The 15,239-nt window shown below is 47.5% G+C and overlaps 1 protein-coding gene across 2 annotated transcripts in view; it reads right to left on the reverse strand.

Moving 5' to 3' along the window:
- The window catches only part of LOC133353981 (diacylglycerol kinase delta-like), a 70,672-nt gene extending 65,769 nt beyond the window's left edge, over window positions 1–4,903 (reverse strand). For both annotated transcript variants that reach the window (XM_061570540.1, XM_061570538.1), the window contains exon 1: window positions 4,737–4,903. In XM_061570540.1, coding sequence (XP_061426524.1) covers window positions 4,737–4,898 — 162 coding nt within the window. In that variant the 5' untranslated portion in view covers window positions 4,899–4,903. The remainder of the gene's footprint in view (window positions 1–4,736) is intronic.
- Between the last annotated feature and the right edge of the window lie 10,336 nt (window positions 4,904–15,239).

Consider the following 15,239-nt stretch of genomic DNA (forward strand, 5'->3'; position numbering starts at 1 on the left):
CACCATATCTCAACAAGGTCTGTTCTTCATCTCGGTTGCCAACCTGTGAGTGACACCCCGATGCCTCTCTTGGTAATCTTCCCTCCTCCACCCTGGACACATGTCACACCCATCCCAACCTCGAACTGATTCTAACCACACATTTTTCCTGTCACATTCAATTCCAAACTTCCAGTTGTTTATTCTACTCTGCCATACATTTACCAACATATTTTTTATACATGTATGTTGATTGAGACACGGTGCTGGGAGACTTACTTTTGGAAAAGTAATCGTTTTCTGATTGGTGGAGGTTTTTGAAGACATGTCAAATGTTTCTCTTCTCAGCAGATTCCCCAAACTTATACCTGCATTCCAAATTCCGAAGTTGCTTATCTTACGATTCTCATTCTCGTCTGCTGCCACATAGTCTGGAACTACCGTCCACCTGCCGCCTTCCATGCCAGCAACTGTCTGCCTCTATTCAATACCTCCCTATTCTTCTCTACCTATGACCGATTGCATCTGTCTAAAAATTATCTCAGCACTGTCCGTGCAATTGCGCGGGATGCACGTCCAGGATGGTGGGAGGGGGGTTTAGGCATGGCGTCAGTTCACACGAACCCAGCTCAATGCCGTGGGATGCAGGTGATATCACCCGTGCACCAGTCAGCCAAGCAGCAAGCGAGCAAAACTTTTTTTCTCATGTAGTATGATATGCCCACTGTTTCAACACATTATTGTATTATAGACATCTGTGGGTGCGAATGTCTTTTTTAATGGTTTAATTATTCGTTTCCATTCAAGATCACCATTCCATGCTGTATTTTTCTACATTACAGTACTGTATAGTGAATGCAGCGGCCGCTAGTGGCTACAGTGGTTACATGCACCCATGCAATAGTAAATAGAATATATCTATTCTGACACACAATTTGAATGTGTGTTTCTAAACCTTTGGAGTCAATGTATGTAATTGAATCACAGTATCGTTATCCCTCTACATGCTCACACAGTCGTCCAGGTCGTCCACCTTGACCTCCTTCTCAAGCCCCCTGTATTATGCACAAGCACAGCCCTTTTCTCAACCCACCGTAGAGGTCGCAATGATTATTTCACCAATAATTCAACGCACTGGTCAACGCCGGTTTTCTGAAGAATAGATATGGGGGGGGGGGGGGGGGAGTAGTGCAGTACAACAAAGATATTGTGTTGCACTCCCCTCTGCCGTCTACCAGGAAGCCTCACAGGATATAACTACATGCTGGTCGACCATCCAAGAACCATCCAGGCGAGGCCCCGACAAAGCTGCCTAACTTATGATCGACTACGTTCATAGTCTCATTTACTACTATGGCTTTGGGAAGACGTCAGTATGTCACAGTTCCACGTTTATACAGCATTGGGGTGTTAAAGCAGGCGGAGGTAAAGTGTTATACACGGCAAGGTTGGCAAGGAAACAATTCGCAGTGAGGCAACAAGAGGCAAGTAACACGAGTGGTCGGCACACAGATGGGTGGATTAACGTGAGCAACTTCAGAAGAGCACTGGACCTAGAAACACCTGTAGAAGAGGCAAAGAGAAGCAAGAGGGGGGCATTCATGACTGAGGAGAGAGAGAGAGAGACAGGGTGAGGTCGTCAATACGGCAAACAGCTCTCCTCACCTGTATGGCAGCAATCTTCTGTCCGCAAGAGGAAGTACAATAAATTGTATTTATAAAGGGGCTACGAATGCTGCCTCCGGTTAGCACGCTTGGTTATGTGTGGTACGAAAGATGTTCAACATACATACACCCAACTCTTGATGTCGTTGAATGGATTACCAGACTCAAACACAGTTATAATATTTTGTCAATCGTTCTTCAGACGCCATACAAAAGTGTCTTTACTCACATGTATGAGTTTTTTTCTGGAGTTTGAGTTATTCAATCTTCATTTGAAGGTTTCGTGACTGCAGGAATCCATACTCTTTAGTTCTCTCGGTAAAGTCACGAAGGTATTTTAATTTATACGTACGTGGCTTTACCGAAAGAACAAAAGCGTTTGATATTCTTAGGTTTTTCGGTAAAGTCACGTAGGTAAAAAACACATAAAAAAGTAAAATAAAATAAAAATCACGACGTTTCGGAGGCAACGCAAGCTTCCGAAACGTCGTAATTTTTATTTTATTTTATTTTACTTTTTTATGTGTTTTTTACCTACTTGACTTTACCGAAAAAACCTAAGAATATGAATCATTGCAGTCACGAAAGCTTCAAATCTAAAAGCGTTTGAGTCATTAACTTCTAGACACTGGTTTTTGTCCCACAAAATGAACCTAAACAAGAATTTGGCCAAATATCTCAAAACAAGACCATCCAAAAGCAAAGCCTTGAGACCGAGTGAGGCTCTGTTAGGTGAAGATTTCGATCGTTGCAAAGATGTGTTACTTTAGATGCTGCAGCAAACGAGTTGAAGTGCCTCCTTCCAACGAGCACCACTATTCTCTATTGGAGATTTCGATGCAAACTACCCATTCCTATGACAAGTACCAGTCCCTCCAGAAGACAAAGCATGCTTAGAAGAACGGCTTATAATAGATAACAATCAAGTGATGTAGTGTTCACAAATCTCTTCAATGTTTGGTTTCAGCTTTAAATAAGCCTCACACACATTTTTCACGGTCTTGTGATTTTAATCACATTTAGTATTGAATGCTAAATCCCCTGGGTTGCAAATTGATTTTTTTTCTGCTCCGATACATTTCGTTATATCACAGGGCACAATATAAAAGTATATTTATTATTACAATGGTCCACAGAAAGATATGTCATCACTACAGCATCGTACTTGTGAGATTTCTTAAAGTGACCTCTTATCCAGACACTAGGGGCGCTGTAGTTTCCCACGTCGCCCGATACCACGTAGCAAGAGGTTCATCGAATGCCAATGAAACTGATATTTTTAAGTCTCTGAAAAGAATTGTTTTCCGAATAATGTGTTGCCCAAATGTATGTATGTTGAACTTCTATCGCACCGTACGTAGCCAACCGTGATAATCGGATGTGCAGAGGGGAAGGACAACTAAACACAAAAAGCAGTTCCCAAAAAAGTGCATAGCTCCCAGTGGCTTCCTAATATCGAAAAGGAAGAGCGTTCCAGACGGCCGAAGAAGCGCATTCGAAAGCGTGTGCTTCGGTAACCGTCTTTGTTCAAAAAATAAGTAGTGATTTTCAAAAAGTCCTTTCTCACTAGACTCCAGTTTGAGCGTGCACCTTCCTCGACTCTGTTACAGTGGCAACTGTTGATGTGCGAAGCCTTGGAGGTTCTCATTGACTCCGATGTGTCAAGTCTCTCCCCGCACATCTCAACTCTGAAGGACCTCATAGCTCCATCTACACAACATCTCAGACATCCACCATTTCCTTACCGCAGTTGCCACCCAGAAGCCTCATCCATGCACTTTGTCACAAATACCGAATCGACGAAACAAATAACGTTTTATTTTACCAGGTAAGGGCCACTGAGATATTTTAAAAAACCTATTTTACAGAAGCAACCTGACCACAAATGATAGCTCAACGAAGTGGCTTATTATCACGCGGGCATTTATTGCTGCCAAATACTCTAAACGCAAGTTGATTCTAAATGTGGAGGGGAAAACTCGGAGTGCACGGAGGAAAATCCAAGCGAACACGGGGAGAGCGAATAAGCAAACTGCAAATATACAGCAGCAGGCGTCAGGGACGGGATGGAACCCACGACCTCCTGTATACAAGGCGAGATAGTTAACATCTCGTCACAGTGGAGCCCCAGCTGCAAGGCTCTGATCGACTGCCTCCCAATATCCATCATCTCCAAACTCGAGAAAATTCAGAATTCCGCTGCCGAACATCTCAGCCGCCACCAGTAAATGAGACCACATTCCCCAAGAACAAAATTCAAGATTGGAGTCACCTGCTCTCAATAGAATCGCCCCTGTCGAGCCCAACCCATCCCATTTCACTTCTACACATATCCCCCCTCTCCTCATGCACACACTCTGCTCCAAGCAACCTGTAAGATCACCCGGTCAGCCTCTCTCCTCTTCTCTCTCTCTCTCTCCCATGGTCTCAAACTCAATTCCTTTATTCAGTCCGGGCCTGTCGACTACCTTTCCCCTGTTCAAGTCCATTATCAAGATCATTCCTGTTCCTCTGCGTGCCACCGACTCGCCTCAGTCTATAAACCGATCCATAAACGAGTTTATGGTTCTTAATGTAAAGCCTTTTTAAGTGCCATGTATGTGTAAGGCGATCATATCTGGGTGCGTACGGTACGTGTGTCAATGTAAGTATCTGGGTCCCTATATAAAACAAGTATTTGCAAGTGTATACAAGGCCATGTCTATGTAATGTTACGATGCTCTATGCAAGTCTGTACAAATCAATGACTATGTGGGGCTATGGGTCTCTATGCAAGCCTGTGGGACTTTAAATAACGGTCTTCGAAAGCATTCAAACAAAACTTACGCTAAAAAACTACTCATTCCTCTACAACACGGCAAGTTGTAGGTCAACGCAACGACGTGGAACACATTTTACGAAACATTTGTCAACAAAATTATAAATCCTTATGTTATCTCGCCAGCCCGCAGAGACGCCGGGGACACCGGTCTTGCCTAGTATTGCTACGGACATCCTGCGCTAGGCCGCCGGCGCGACCGGACAGCCGTGCAGAGGGTGAGACCGCAAAAGCGGGGTGGGAAAAATCGGCGGAATGGCGAACGTCGTCTCACCTTGCAGCGGATCTGTCCGGACGTGGATACTTTCCGCTTCATTTTGGCGCCGCCATCGTGGTCAGTGTCGCTGTCCGACGATTCGTCGAGGCCCAGTTGCGGTGGCGGCAGCGGCGGCAGCGGCGCGGGGAGCGGGAAACCGGGGTCGGCTCCAGCCGCCATGTTTGTTTCAGCGCACGCGCGAGGGGGGGCTCCGGGGGGGGGGGGGAGAGGATGCGGGGGCGGGGGGATGCGGGGGGTGGGGGATTGCGGGGGGGGGGTTACAGGGGTGAAGGGGGTTTACCTGGGGGGGATGGGGGGATGAGGGGAGGGGGTTTACCTGGGGGGGATGGGGGGATGAGGGGAGGGGGTTTACCTGGGGGGGATGGGGGGATGAGGGGAGGGGGTTTACCTGGGGGGGATGGGGGGATGAGGGGAGGGGGTTTACCTGGGGGGGATGGGGGGATGAGGGGAGGGGGTTTACCTGGGGGGGATGGGGGGATGAGGGGAGGGGGTTTACCTGGGGGGGATGGGGGGATGAGGGGAGGGGGTTTACCTGGGGGGGATGGGGGGATGAGGGGAGGGGGTTTACCTGGGGGGGATGAGGGGATGAGGGGAGGGGGTTTACCTGGGGGGGATGAGGGGATGAGGGGAGGGGGTTTACCTGGGGGGGATGAGGGGAGGGGGTTTACCTGGGGGGGGGGATGGGGGGATGAGGGGAGGGGGTTTACCTGGGGGGGATGAGGGGATGAGGGGAGGGGGTTTACCTGGGGGGGATGGGGGGATGAGGGGAGGGGGTTTACCTGGGGGGGATGGGGGGATGAGGGGAGGGGGTTTACCTGGGGGGATGGGGGATGAGGGGAGGGGGTTTACCTGGGGGGGATGGGGGGATGAGGGGAGGGGGTTTACCTGGGGGGGGGGGGGTGGGGTGTAGTCTGCCAGTCATCTCAGTCGGTCAACTCCATGGCAGTCCACCTGAGTTGTGTCAGCGAGACCTCCTCCTGCTGCCAGAGAGCTTTCGACACTTCACGCGACCCTCAAAGTGCACCTGGCCTGGCACAGGCGCCGTGGTGACATCACCGCCACTTAGTGACGAATGGCGGCTGCTGTTGTTGTTGAGGAGGCTACCTTGGTCTCCTCGGCCACGGTTATGGCCTCGCTTCTCTCCGCTTGCGAAGCGTGGAGGCCCTTGAATGGGAACGTCTCCGGCGGTTTAAAACGTTCAGGCTGGCCTGCCTACGACCCATCTTGGGTTTTTTTTCTACCAGACTGGATTGTGTGAGGAGCTCACAGATCCTTGAAACATCTGGACACATTTTTCGATTTAAAGCTTTCGTGACTGCAGGGATTCATCTTCTTGGTTCTTTCGGTAAAGTCACGTAGAAGGAAAGTAATAAAATAATAAAAATAAAACATAATCAAATAATATAATAATATAATAAAATAATATAATAATATAATAAAATAATATAATAAAATATTATAATAATATGATATAATAAATTATTATGTTTTATTTTTATTATTTTATTACTTCCCTTCTACGTGACTTTACCGAAAGAACCAAGAAGACATCTGGACACAGCTCCATCAGTGAGTGAGGCTGAGCTGGCTGGGTCATCTCGTCCGCATACCCAGCCACCGCATGCCCAAGCAGCTGATTTATGTTCGGTTGGGTATAGGGGGCTAAAGGGGACACGGCATGGGATAGAGAAGAGATGGAGCTGATGCGGTACATGAGGACGTGAAGCTGAGTGAACTTGCCGATGACTGGTACCAGCGGTGTCAAGATCGGCCTCTGTGGAGGGGAAGGCTCGTGAAGGACGCTACTGGGCAGTTGGAGGCAGTCGCCCTCCAACAACAACGGAGGGCGGAGGAGCGACGCTCACAACAACGAGCGGAGCGCCGGGCGGTTAAAACGCGGAGTTTAACACGTAGTCGACTTTCGCGACCAATATTATCCATCATAGAGGTTTTGGGGTTAGAGCGCGTGATCATAAATGTGTCGTTAAATCCGCCACCACCCGATACAGCCAATTCGTAAGGTTTGACACGTAAACAAAACATCCCAATTCGTTACGAGTACAGCACACCGGTCTGTTGGAGAGTTTCAGTTTCATGTATTAGGTATAACCCGGTGAGCCATGCGGCTCTTGACTCGGGTGCAACCGCAACAAACAAAAACATGAACAAGAAACATCTTAAAGTGACTACACGCAACAACAAAATCCAGGAAAAAACAGCAAAATCTTCCAGAGTAAACCCACAACATTTACAATTCGAGTACGACGTTTCGCCGGTAATTACAACTAGCATCATCAGGCGACAGCCAGATTTGTGTTTTTGGCAACAGTGGTGGAGCACGGTGCAGCTGCCAGCCATCTCAGTCAGTCAACCCATCGGCACCTTAGCAAGGCACAAGGTGCCATGATAACGTCACCACAACGTTGTTGTTGTTGTTAGGGGGATGAGAAGGGGAGGGGTGTGGGAATCGTTGGGCCTCGGTGGGATGAATTGGAAGGGCAATGCGGTTCAAAAGGGAGGGCGAGAGGCACCCACTCGCAAGGAAGTGAGGGGTCGTCGTTTGCAGGGGGCAGGAAGGGTCCATCATGGCAGGGGAAGGAGGGATGGAGCCACTGGGCCAGGTGTAGAAGGCGTTGCGATAAATAAGTTTGGCGAGAAGGGTTAGTTCTAGATTTGAAGTTTTCGTGACAGCAAGGATACATACTCTTTGCTTCTTTCGGTAAAGTCACGTACATGAAAAATAAAAAAACACAAATAAAAAAAATGAAAATAACTAAATTAAATCACGACGTTTCGGAGGCAACACAAGCTTCCGTCATCAGGTGGAACAGCCACAGCAAAATTACTGGAGTGAGTAGAGAGAGCTATTTGTGACAAGGGATTATATAGGGTAAGAGGGGGGGTCGTAGGAGCCAGGGAAGAGGGATGCGGGGGGGGCCGTGTGGTGTCAGGAAGAGAAGGGTTAGGGAAATGGGGGGGGGGCAGAAGCAATATTATTCGGGTACCGTGTTGTCTATAATAAAGGTTTTTGGGTTAGATCACGTAAATATTAATGTGTCGTAACCCCTCCACCACCCGACACAGCCAGTAAGGTTTGTCACGTAAGCAACGCGACAATTAGTGACTACTTCAGCCCGCCGGTGTGTTGGAGGGTAAACCCACAACATTTACAATTTGAGTACACGACGTTTCGCTGGTAATTACATCAACCAGCATCATCGGACGAGTTGCCAGAATAGTGAAGCATTCCACCTGCTTCAGGTCAACAATTGTTGTAAACCTGTTGGAGCAACTTTTTACCCCCACATCTGGTGGTGGGGGGGGGGGGGTCCACTTTCAATAACTTTTTGATTCAGGCCTTCTGAAAGGCTCTCTTATAATTTAATTGGCAGACAAACGTAACGCCGGGCATTTATAATACGATATTTTAAAGCGCCTTGGACTAAGGCACTATATAATCCAACCTCTATAAGGTGACCACGTGCCATGGGAATTCCCATTGCATTGCCGGTACCTGCTGCAAAGTTGACGACCTGTCAGCTTGAAAGACGCAACCAACGTTTCCTTCCGTGGCTTTGACAAATCGATTGATCGATACTGCATACTTGAATTTGGCTACAGTATGTTCTTGTCTTTCTGCATACCAACACAATGACCGTGGATCTATATTGGTGTGTCTGAGCCAACTTGTTTAACTGTAAATGTATTGTAGTTTGGCAATGATTTATCTTCGTTCACCGTTTTCAATTTAGATTTTACAACGCCTTAGTTTTTCCTACATTTCTATTTGGTTGTTTTCATTTTGATTTCTAACTAGCTTCTTTTGCTGTGCGTCTTTTATTGCGTTTTTCATTTTTTGTTCGACCCAGAGGTCATTCTTGCAAGTGCGGCTCATCCTCTCACCTGGTTCAACAAATTACGCTTCAAAAATGAACTTTGAAACATGGTTCGCATACCAGTGCCCTACCTTATTACAGACCAATTCAGACCGTATTAGTCACCCTGTGCCCTTATAAATCTCAACGTTCATCCCACAAAGTCCCATCACAAGGGAGAAACACAAATATATTTGTGTGCCCGTATTGAAACGGCTGTACGCCGTATGGACATGAAAACTCAATTTATATGTACAAGAATACGGGTAAACCGTGTGGGTTTACAGGTATGCTATACACTATACTATACACTACACTGTACCATATTATCAGAGTGTGTTTTTTGTTTGCATTTTGACCACAAGTGTTGTGGTTAATGCACACATGATTCCTCGTAAAAGGTTTCAGTTTTGTTGCCAGAAAAAAGGGGAAAAACCCTATTATTATGTTTTGGTACTGGCAAAGGAGGTCTAATGATGTAGATGCATACCCCGAGCCCTCATTACTTTGATAGTGCAGCATTGTCTTTGAGCTGTACGCCTTTTGGCGTCCTCTGGTCGAGCACCAATTGAGACGAGGCTCAAAAGAAAGCCGTCTCTGGTGTGGACCAATCAGTTTCAAGTACAATGCATATATTATCAGTGTGTTTTTTGTTTGCATTTTGACCACAAGTATTGTGGTTAATGCACACATGATTCCTCGTAAAAGGTTTCAGTTTTGTTGCCAGAAAAAAGGGGAAAACCCCTATTATTATACCATACCTGTCAACCCCTTATCAGTGCCTACCTTATTACAGACCAATTCAGACCTTATTGGTCACCCGGTGCCCTTATAATCTCAACGTTCATCCTAAAAAGTCCCATCACAAGGGAGAAACACAAACAAATAGACACATTTTTGCCCGTATTGAAACGGCTGTTCGCCGCATGGACCTGAAACCTCCATGTCCCTGTACAAGAATACGAGGTTATAAACCGTGTGGGTTGACAGCTATTGGGTTCCTGCGTCTTTTCTGAGCCCATTCCTCCAATTCGCCGAGAGGGGGAGTTGGTTCCCTTTCCCAGCTCGGAGAAGTCCGAAGGCGTTGATTAGCCCGTGGATGCAACCGCAGGGATAATGGTGAGCACACCGAGCCTGCAATCCACAGGTTGCCGGTTCAACCTCTCGGCGTGGCAGATGAAGCTATGAGCACGTTTATGGAATCCCTCTGCCTCAGTCCACCCAGCAGGACTATGAGACGCCATGGTGGCGAGATGTTAACTCCGTCGCCTGATATGCCGGAGGTCGTGGGTTCGATCCCGACCCTTGGCACCTGCACGATTGTGAGTTCGCATGTCTCTCTCCCCGTGGTCGTGTGGATTTCATATCAGTGGTATTGAGAGAGAAGCGATGCGATGGGGGGCTTGGCTGGTCCGCGGAAATGTTTGCATCTGCTGAGTGGTCCCATGGGCCAAACACATTTGAGAACTTCTGTTGGATGGCACAGAAAGGCATGTATCCGTAGGCGTTGGCTGGGTGGCTATACTCACAGCCAGAGCCGTCCTCTAGTGTACACCACATTTCGGGGTGACTGCCCTGGGCCCCGCACTTTTGGGGGAGGCCTCGCGCTTCGACGCCACGGTGTCAGGTGTAATAATAAATCCGGTTTAGTTTGCAGGCTTCGGGAGGCCCACGCAGCGTGGGGTTAGGCCCGTGGTCCGCACCTCCACCCCCCACCACCCCCCTCCTATAGCTGCCCTATTGTGCTATTTTATGTGAATGCTACGGAGCCGTCTGATTTGACAAACTCCCCTCCCACCGTCTCAGCCAGCATCTCCAGAAGTATTCTTAGGTTTTTTCGGTAAAGTCACGTGACGAAAGCTTCAAATCTAGAATCTCCAGATGTCCTCTCTGCCAGATTACTCTTCTGACCGAGGGATGCCCCCCCCCCCCCGGCGAGCCCAGCTGTTGTATTCCGGTTCTAAGGACCGGGAAGGTGTCTCTATGTGACACTGATTATTATCCATTTGTGGGGGAAGTTGTTGCACAAATCTGAACATCAATACTCTCTGCTGTGCGACTGTGGCCACCACCCAGAGCCGAACTATGTAACGCGTAACGACTCAATACTCGATTCACAAACACGAATGAGGAGGCATAATCACGGTGATGTGACCTCATGGACCTCCCTTGCCAATTTCAAAATTATAAGAATGGGTTTTACCCTTTCTGGCAATCAAACAGTCGTGTTAGGATGTTAAAATACCAAACTGAAACGTTTTGCAAGTGTAGGGCTGTTACAGAGGGGCTGTTTGTGTAGGGCTGTTTGCATAGGAGCTAACGGATAACAAACACAGTGGGCGGGGACTCCGTGAGTACACGGGGTGGTGCCCGCAACGACGTCCGCACCGGACGGCGTGAGGGGGGTTTCGATCCTCTAGGGGGGTATAAAAAGGGATGAGCCAGAGAGCTCGGGGTTCAGTCTTGGAGTAATTAAGGGAAGACGGAAGACCGGCCAGATAGGCCCTGGACTCCCCCTGGGACGCCGCCTTTGTAAGGGCAGCGCAGGCTGGAGCCAGTGGCGTGGTCCCGGAATCAGAGTTAGTCCTCTGGGACTCCGGGTACCGTAGCCCGACTGACCAGTGTCGGGCCAGACAGCCTCCCCTAGCCCGTTAGTGGAGGACTCGGGTAGGAAGGCTAGCTAGAGGTGTATTCCCAGTTATACGGGTGAGGGGGCCGATACACCCCTCCAGTGCTGTACGACATTGTGTAAATAAATACGTGTGCCTTACTACGGTGTCCAAGCGTCTTCAAGAGTACTTCACAAGGAATCATGTCTGCATTAACCACATATACTTGTGGTGAGCATGAAAACAAACAAAAAACATGCTCTGATAGTATATATTGCATTGTCTTTGAAGCTGATTGGTCCACACCAGAGGCAGCTTTCTTGAGAACCTTGTCTCAAACGGTGTTGGATCAGAGGACGCCAAAAGGCGAACAGCACAACGACAATGCCACTATCAGGACATTGAGCGTTTGGGGTGAGCAGCTACATCATGGGACCTCCCTTGCCAAAATCAAAATTATAACAATAAAATTTTACACTTTCTGGCAATCAAACAGGTGACGCAATCATCTGGCTCAACCACCACCACCACCTCAATGTAACATAATATCTGTTGCTCCACATATGCGCGCAACGACATATTTATTTCAAGACACGATTGTGGGTCCCCCCCGCCCCTCATTTATCCCGACTCACTCTTAGTGAAATAGCTACGGGATGTTTTTTTTCAACCCGGTATACAATAATACGTCGGCTATAACCATGGACAATTGTAGATTTGAAGTTGTTGTGACTGCAAGGATCCATACTCTTTGGTTCTTTCGGTAAAGTCAAGTAGATGAAAAATATAAATAAATAAATGATAATAAATTAAGTTATTTTCATTGTATTATTTTATATATCGTTTTAGTTGCCCCGTGTATTGTCAGAGTGGCAGGTTTAATAGAAAATAGTTAAAGGTACAATACTCACAATTCAGTTATCACTCGTCTTGATTTCATTAGGGGCCGTCCATAAATGACGTCACGCACCTAGGGGAGGGGTCAGACATTTGTGACGATGTGTGACGAAGAGGGGGGGGGGGGGTTGAGAAATGAGACGTCACAATATATTTATTTAAATAAATATAGACAAAACGTTCTACTTAATTAAATAGACGTTTTAACAAATGTTTTCTTCTACAACATCAGAGTGCAGCGCCATATTAAATACGCGCTACAATGACAATAGTTTAAAGCGATTAGAAGCATGTTTTTTTGGGGGGGGAAGGCAAAGCTTTATGACATCATATTTGCGTGACGTCATTTATGGACGGCCCCTTAGCGTGGCGGAGAGTAAAACAAGCCTTGTGTTCAGTAACAAAAAATAACATCAGCAGGAGCGGAGCCTTGATTTTACGCTGTGCATTTCTCGGAAACATTATTTTTTTGCATTTGCAATAATATTTTTTTGTTCGTGCCATTTATGGTTAATTGTTGGAATGTTTTTGTTTAAAAATAGACTTTCTTCACATGTTGTTACTTGTTTGTCTTGTTGATTCCCCCCGTAGTTGCGCCCCTGGCTTCTATATCGGCGTCAGCCCGGCCTTCAAGGAGCAGTGGGCGCTGGAGAAGGCTGTGTGCTCGGTGGCAGATGACGGGGAGCTCTGCGTGCAGATATGAGCTACTCGTCGGAGGCCGTAGGACTGCGAGAAGGGCTGGGTGCAGATGCAGCACTTGTTGTCGTAAAAAAAAATATATAAGAAATATCAATATTTATTTTTAATATTAATAACATTACAAAAATTACATAGAAAACAGGGGGAACCTAGACATGGAGTAGGGAGAGAGAGGGAAGGGGTAAGGAGAGCAGAACGTGACATTTTTTGTGAAATTTTTCATTAAAAAAGGGGTGGGGGGGCGGGTTAACATAAAGCAAAGCATTAAAAAAACAACAAAAAAGCTAAATGATGAACGAAGAAAAGTGCCGACTACACCGAACATCTTCTCATTTCCTCTGATCGTAAAAAAATAGAGAAAGAGAGAGAGAGAAAGAGGTACGTTATTGTCAACGTCCCATCCTTAAACATGACGACATCAGTCACAGAATAACAACTCTTGATTGTTATTGTTGCCTTGCTGGATAATAAAAAAAACACGACCGATAGGGTGAACCCCACACTCATTGGAACGATTGCAAAGTCGTGGACGTCTTACCCACAGTATGACTGTAAAGTCGATGCCCTCTGTTGGACAATTTCGGGATTTTGACATCTCAAGGTTCAACAAAAGTAAATCGATGCTGTCTGGCGGTGATCGGGTTCACGATAAACCAACAGACGACAAACACAATGTTTTAATTATTATTTGGTTCTTTCGGTTAAGTCACGTCTAAAGATAAAATAATAAATTAAATTAAATAATAGCATACGACGTTTCGATTGCAACACAAGCAATCATCATCAGGTATAATGAAATAGCGACATAAAATCTAACCAGAAAACTATAGACAGACATATTAGCAGACAGATATCACCAAGATACATAGAGGGAGCAACACAGGAACCAGAGAGGGGTGATCATCTCTGTGGGGTGGCCTTAAATAGACAGAGGGGGGAGGAGGCAGAGAGAGGGAGGGGGTTAGAGAAAACATTTGCATATTTTTGCATATCAATGAGTGGTCCAATGTTTTAACTTGCAATTCCTCAACATATGCAGGCTACTGGATGATGAGGAGGACTTCAAAAGAAAATTGCAACTTTGTTTTTCTCAACCAGAGGAGATCTGGAGAGCATCAGCAAGCCGCAAGCAGTTTGGCAGATGCCTCCACGTGCAACACGACAGTCCACGGATCACAAAACACTGCGTCAACAGCACCCCACTCACCCCCACCACCCCACCTCCCACTCACCCAGCACTCACCCTCACCTCCCACTCACCCCCCACTCACCTTCACCCCAATCACCCTCACCACCCCACCTCCCACTCACCCTCACCTCACACTCACCCTCACCCCACTCACCCCCACCCCACCTCCCACTCACCCAGCACTCACCCTCACCCCCCACTCACCCTCACCCCCCACTCACCCTCACCCCCCACTCACCCCCACCCCACTCACCCTCACCTCCCACTCACCCTCACCCCCACCCCACCTCCCACTCACCCAGCACTCACCCTCACCCCCCACTCACCCTCACCCCCCACTCACCCCCACCCCACTCACCCTCACCTCCCACTCACCCTCACCCCACTCACCCCCACCCCACCTCCCACTCACCTAGCACTCACCCTCACCCCCCACTCACCCCCACCCCACTCACCCCCACCCCACTCACCCCCATAGCAGAGCCTCGCCATTCAGGCGAATTGCCCGATGATGCTGGATTCAATTATCAGCGAAACGTCGTACTCAAAAATTGTAAATGTTGTGGTTTCACGCTTCAACACACCGGTGGGCTAAAGTAGTGAACTATTTGTCTTTTGTCAACGTGACACTTCTTTTGCTGATTGGCCGTGTCGGGTGTGGAGGGTTACGACACAAAACGTTTATTATGAATATTATGTTTTGTTTAATTTTTCTACCTACGTGACTTTACCGAAAGAACCAAGAAGATGTTGTCGATACTGTTGAATATGCGAATGTGATCGTGTTTTCTATCACATTCCCACGCTATGGTTATGATGGCGAGCGCGACGTGGGTACGGCGGTCCTACAACCTCCAGCGGCCCGGTTTGATCCCCGGCCACGACTTAAGGGGCCATCCATTTAGGGGAGTGGCGGGGGTTAACCCAAACGCGTACCGCTTGTGTATGGGGGGTCTACTGACAATGTACGAATAGGAAACGGGGGGGGGGGGTGAAGCCTCGACAATAATTTGTCGACATTGGCCTTCAAATGAGTTAGATAGTCCGGCGGTGGACTATCTGTTTGCTAAAACACGTTAATATTATTAATCCTTGATCGTTTCTACGTGGATTAAATATCGGTCGTTCTATAGGATTCAGGGGGGGTGCGTCAGGCGTTCGTACGCAAGTGGGGGGGAGGGGGGGTAAGAAGTCCGCGTGCGTACAGGGAGGGAGGGAGGGGTTACGTTTC

This window comes from Lethenteron reissneri, chromosome 45 (assembly GCF_015708825.2).
Source record: "Lethenteron reissneri isolate LAM-NWPU_2019-01 chromosome 45, ASM1570882v1, whole genome shotgun sequence".
Lineage (NCBI taxonomy): Eukaryota > Metazoa > Chordata > Hyperoartia > Petromyzontiformes > Petromyzontidae > Lethenteron > Lethenteron reissneri.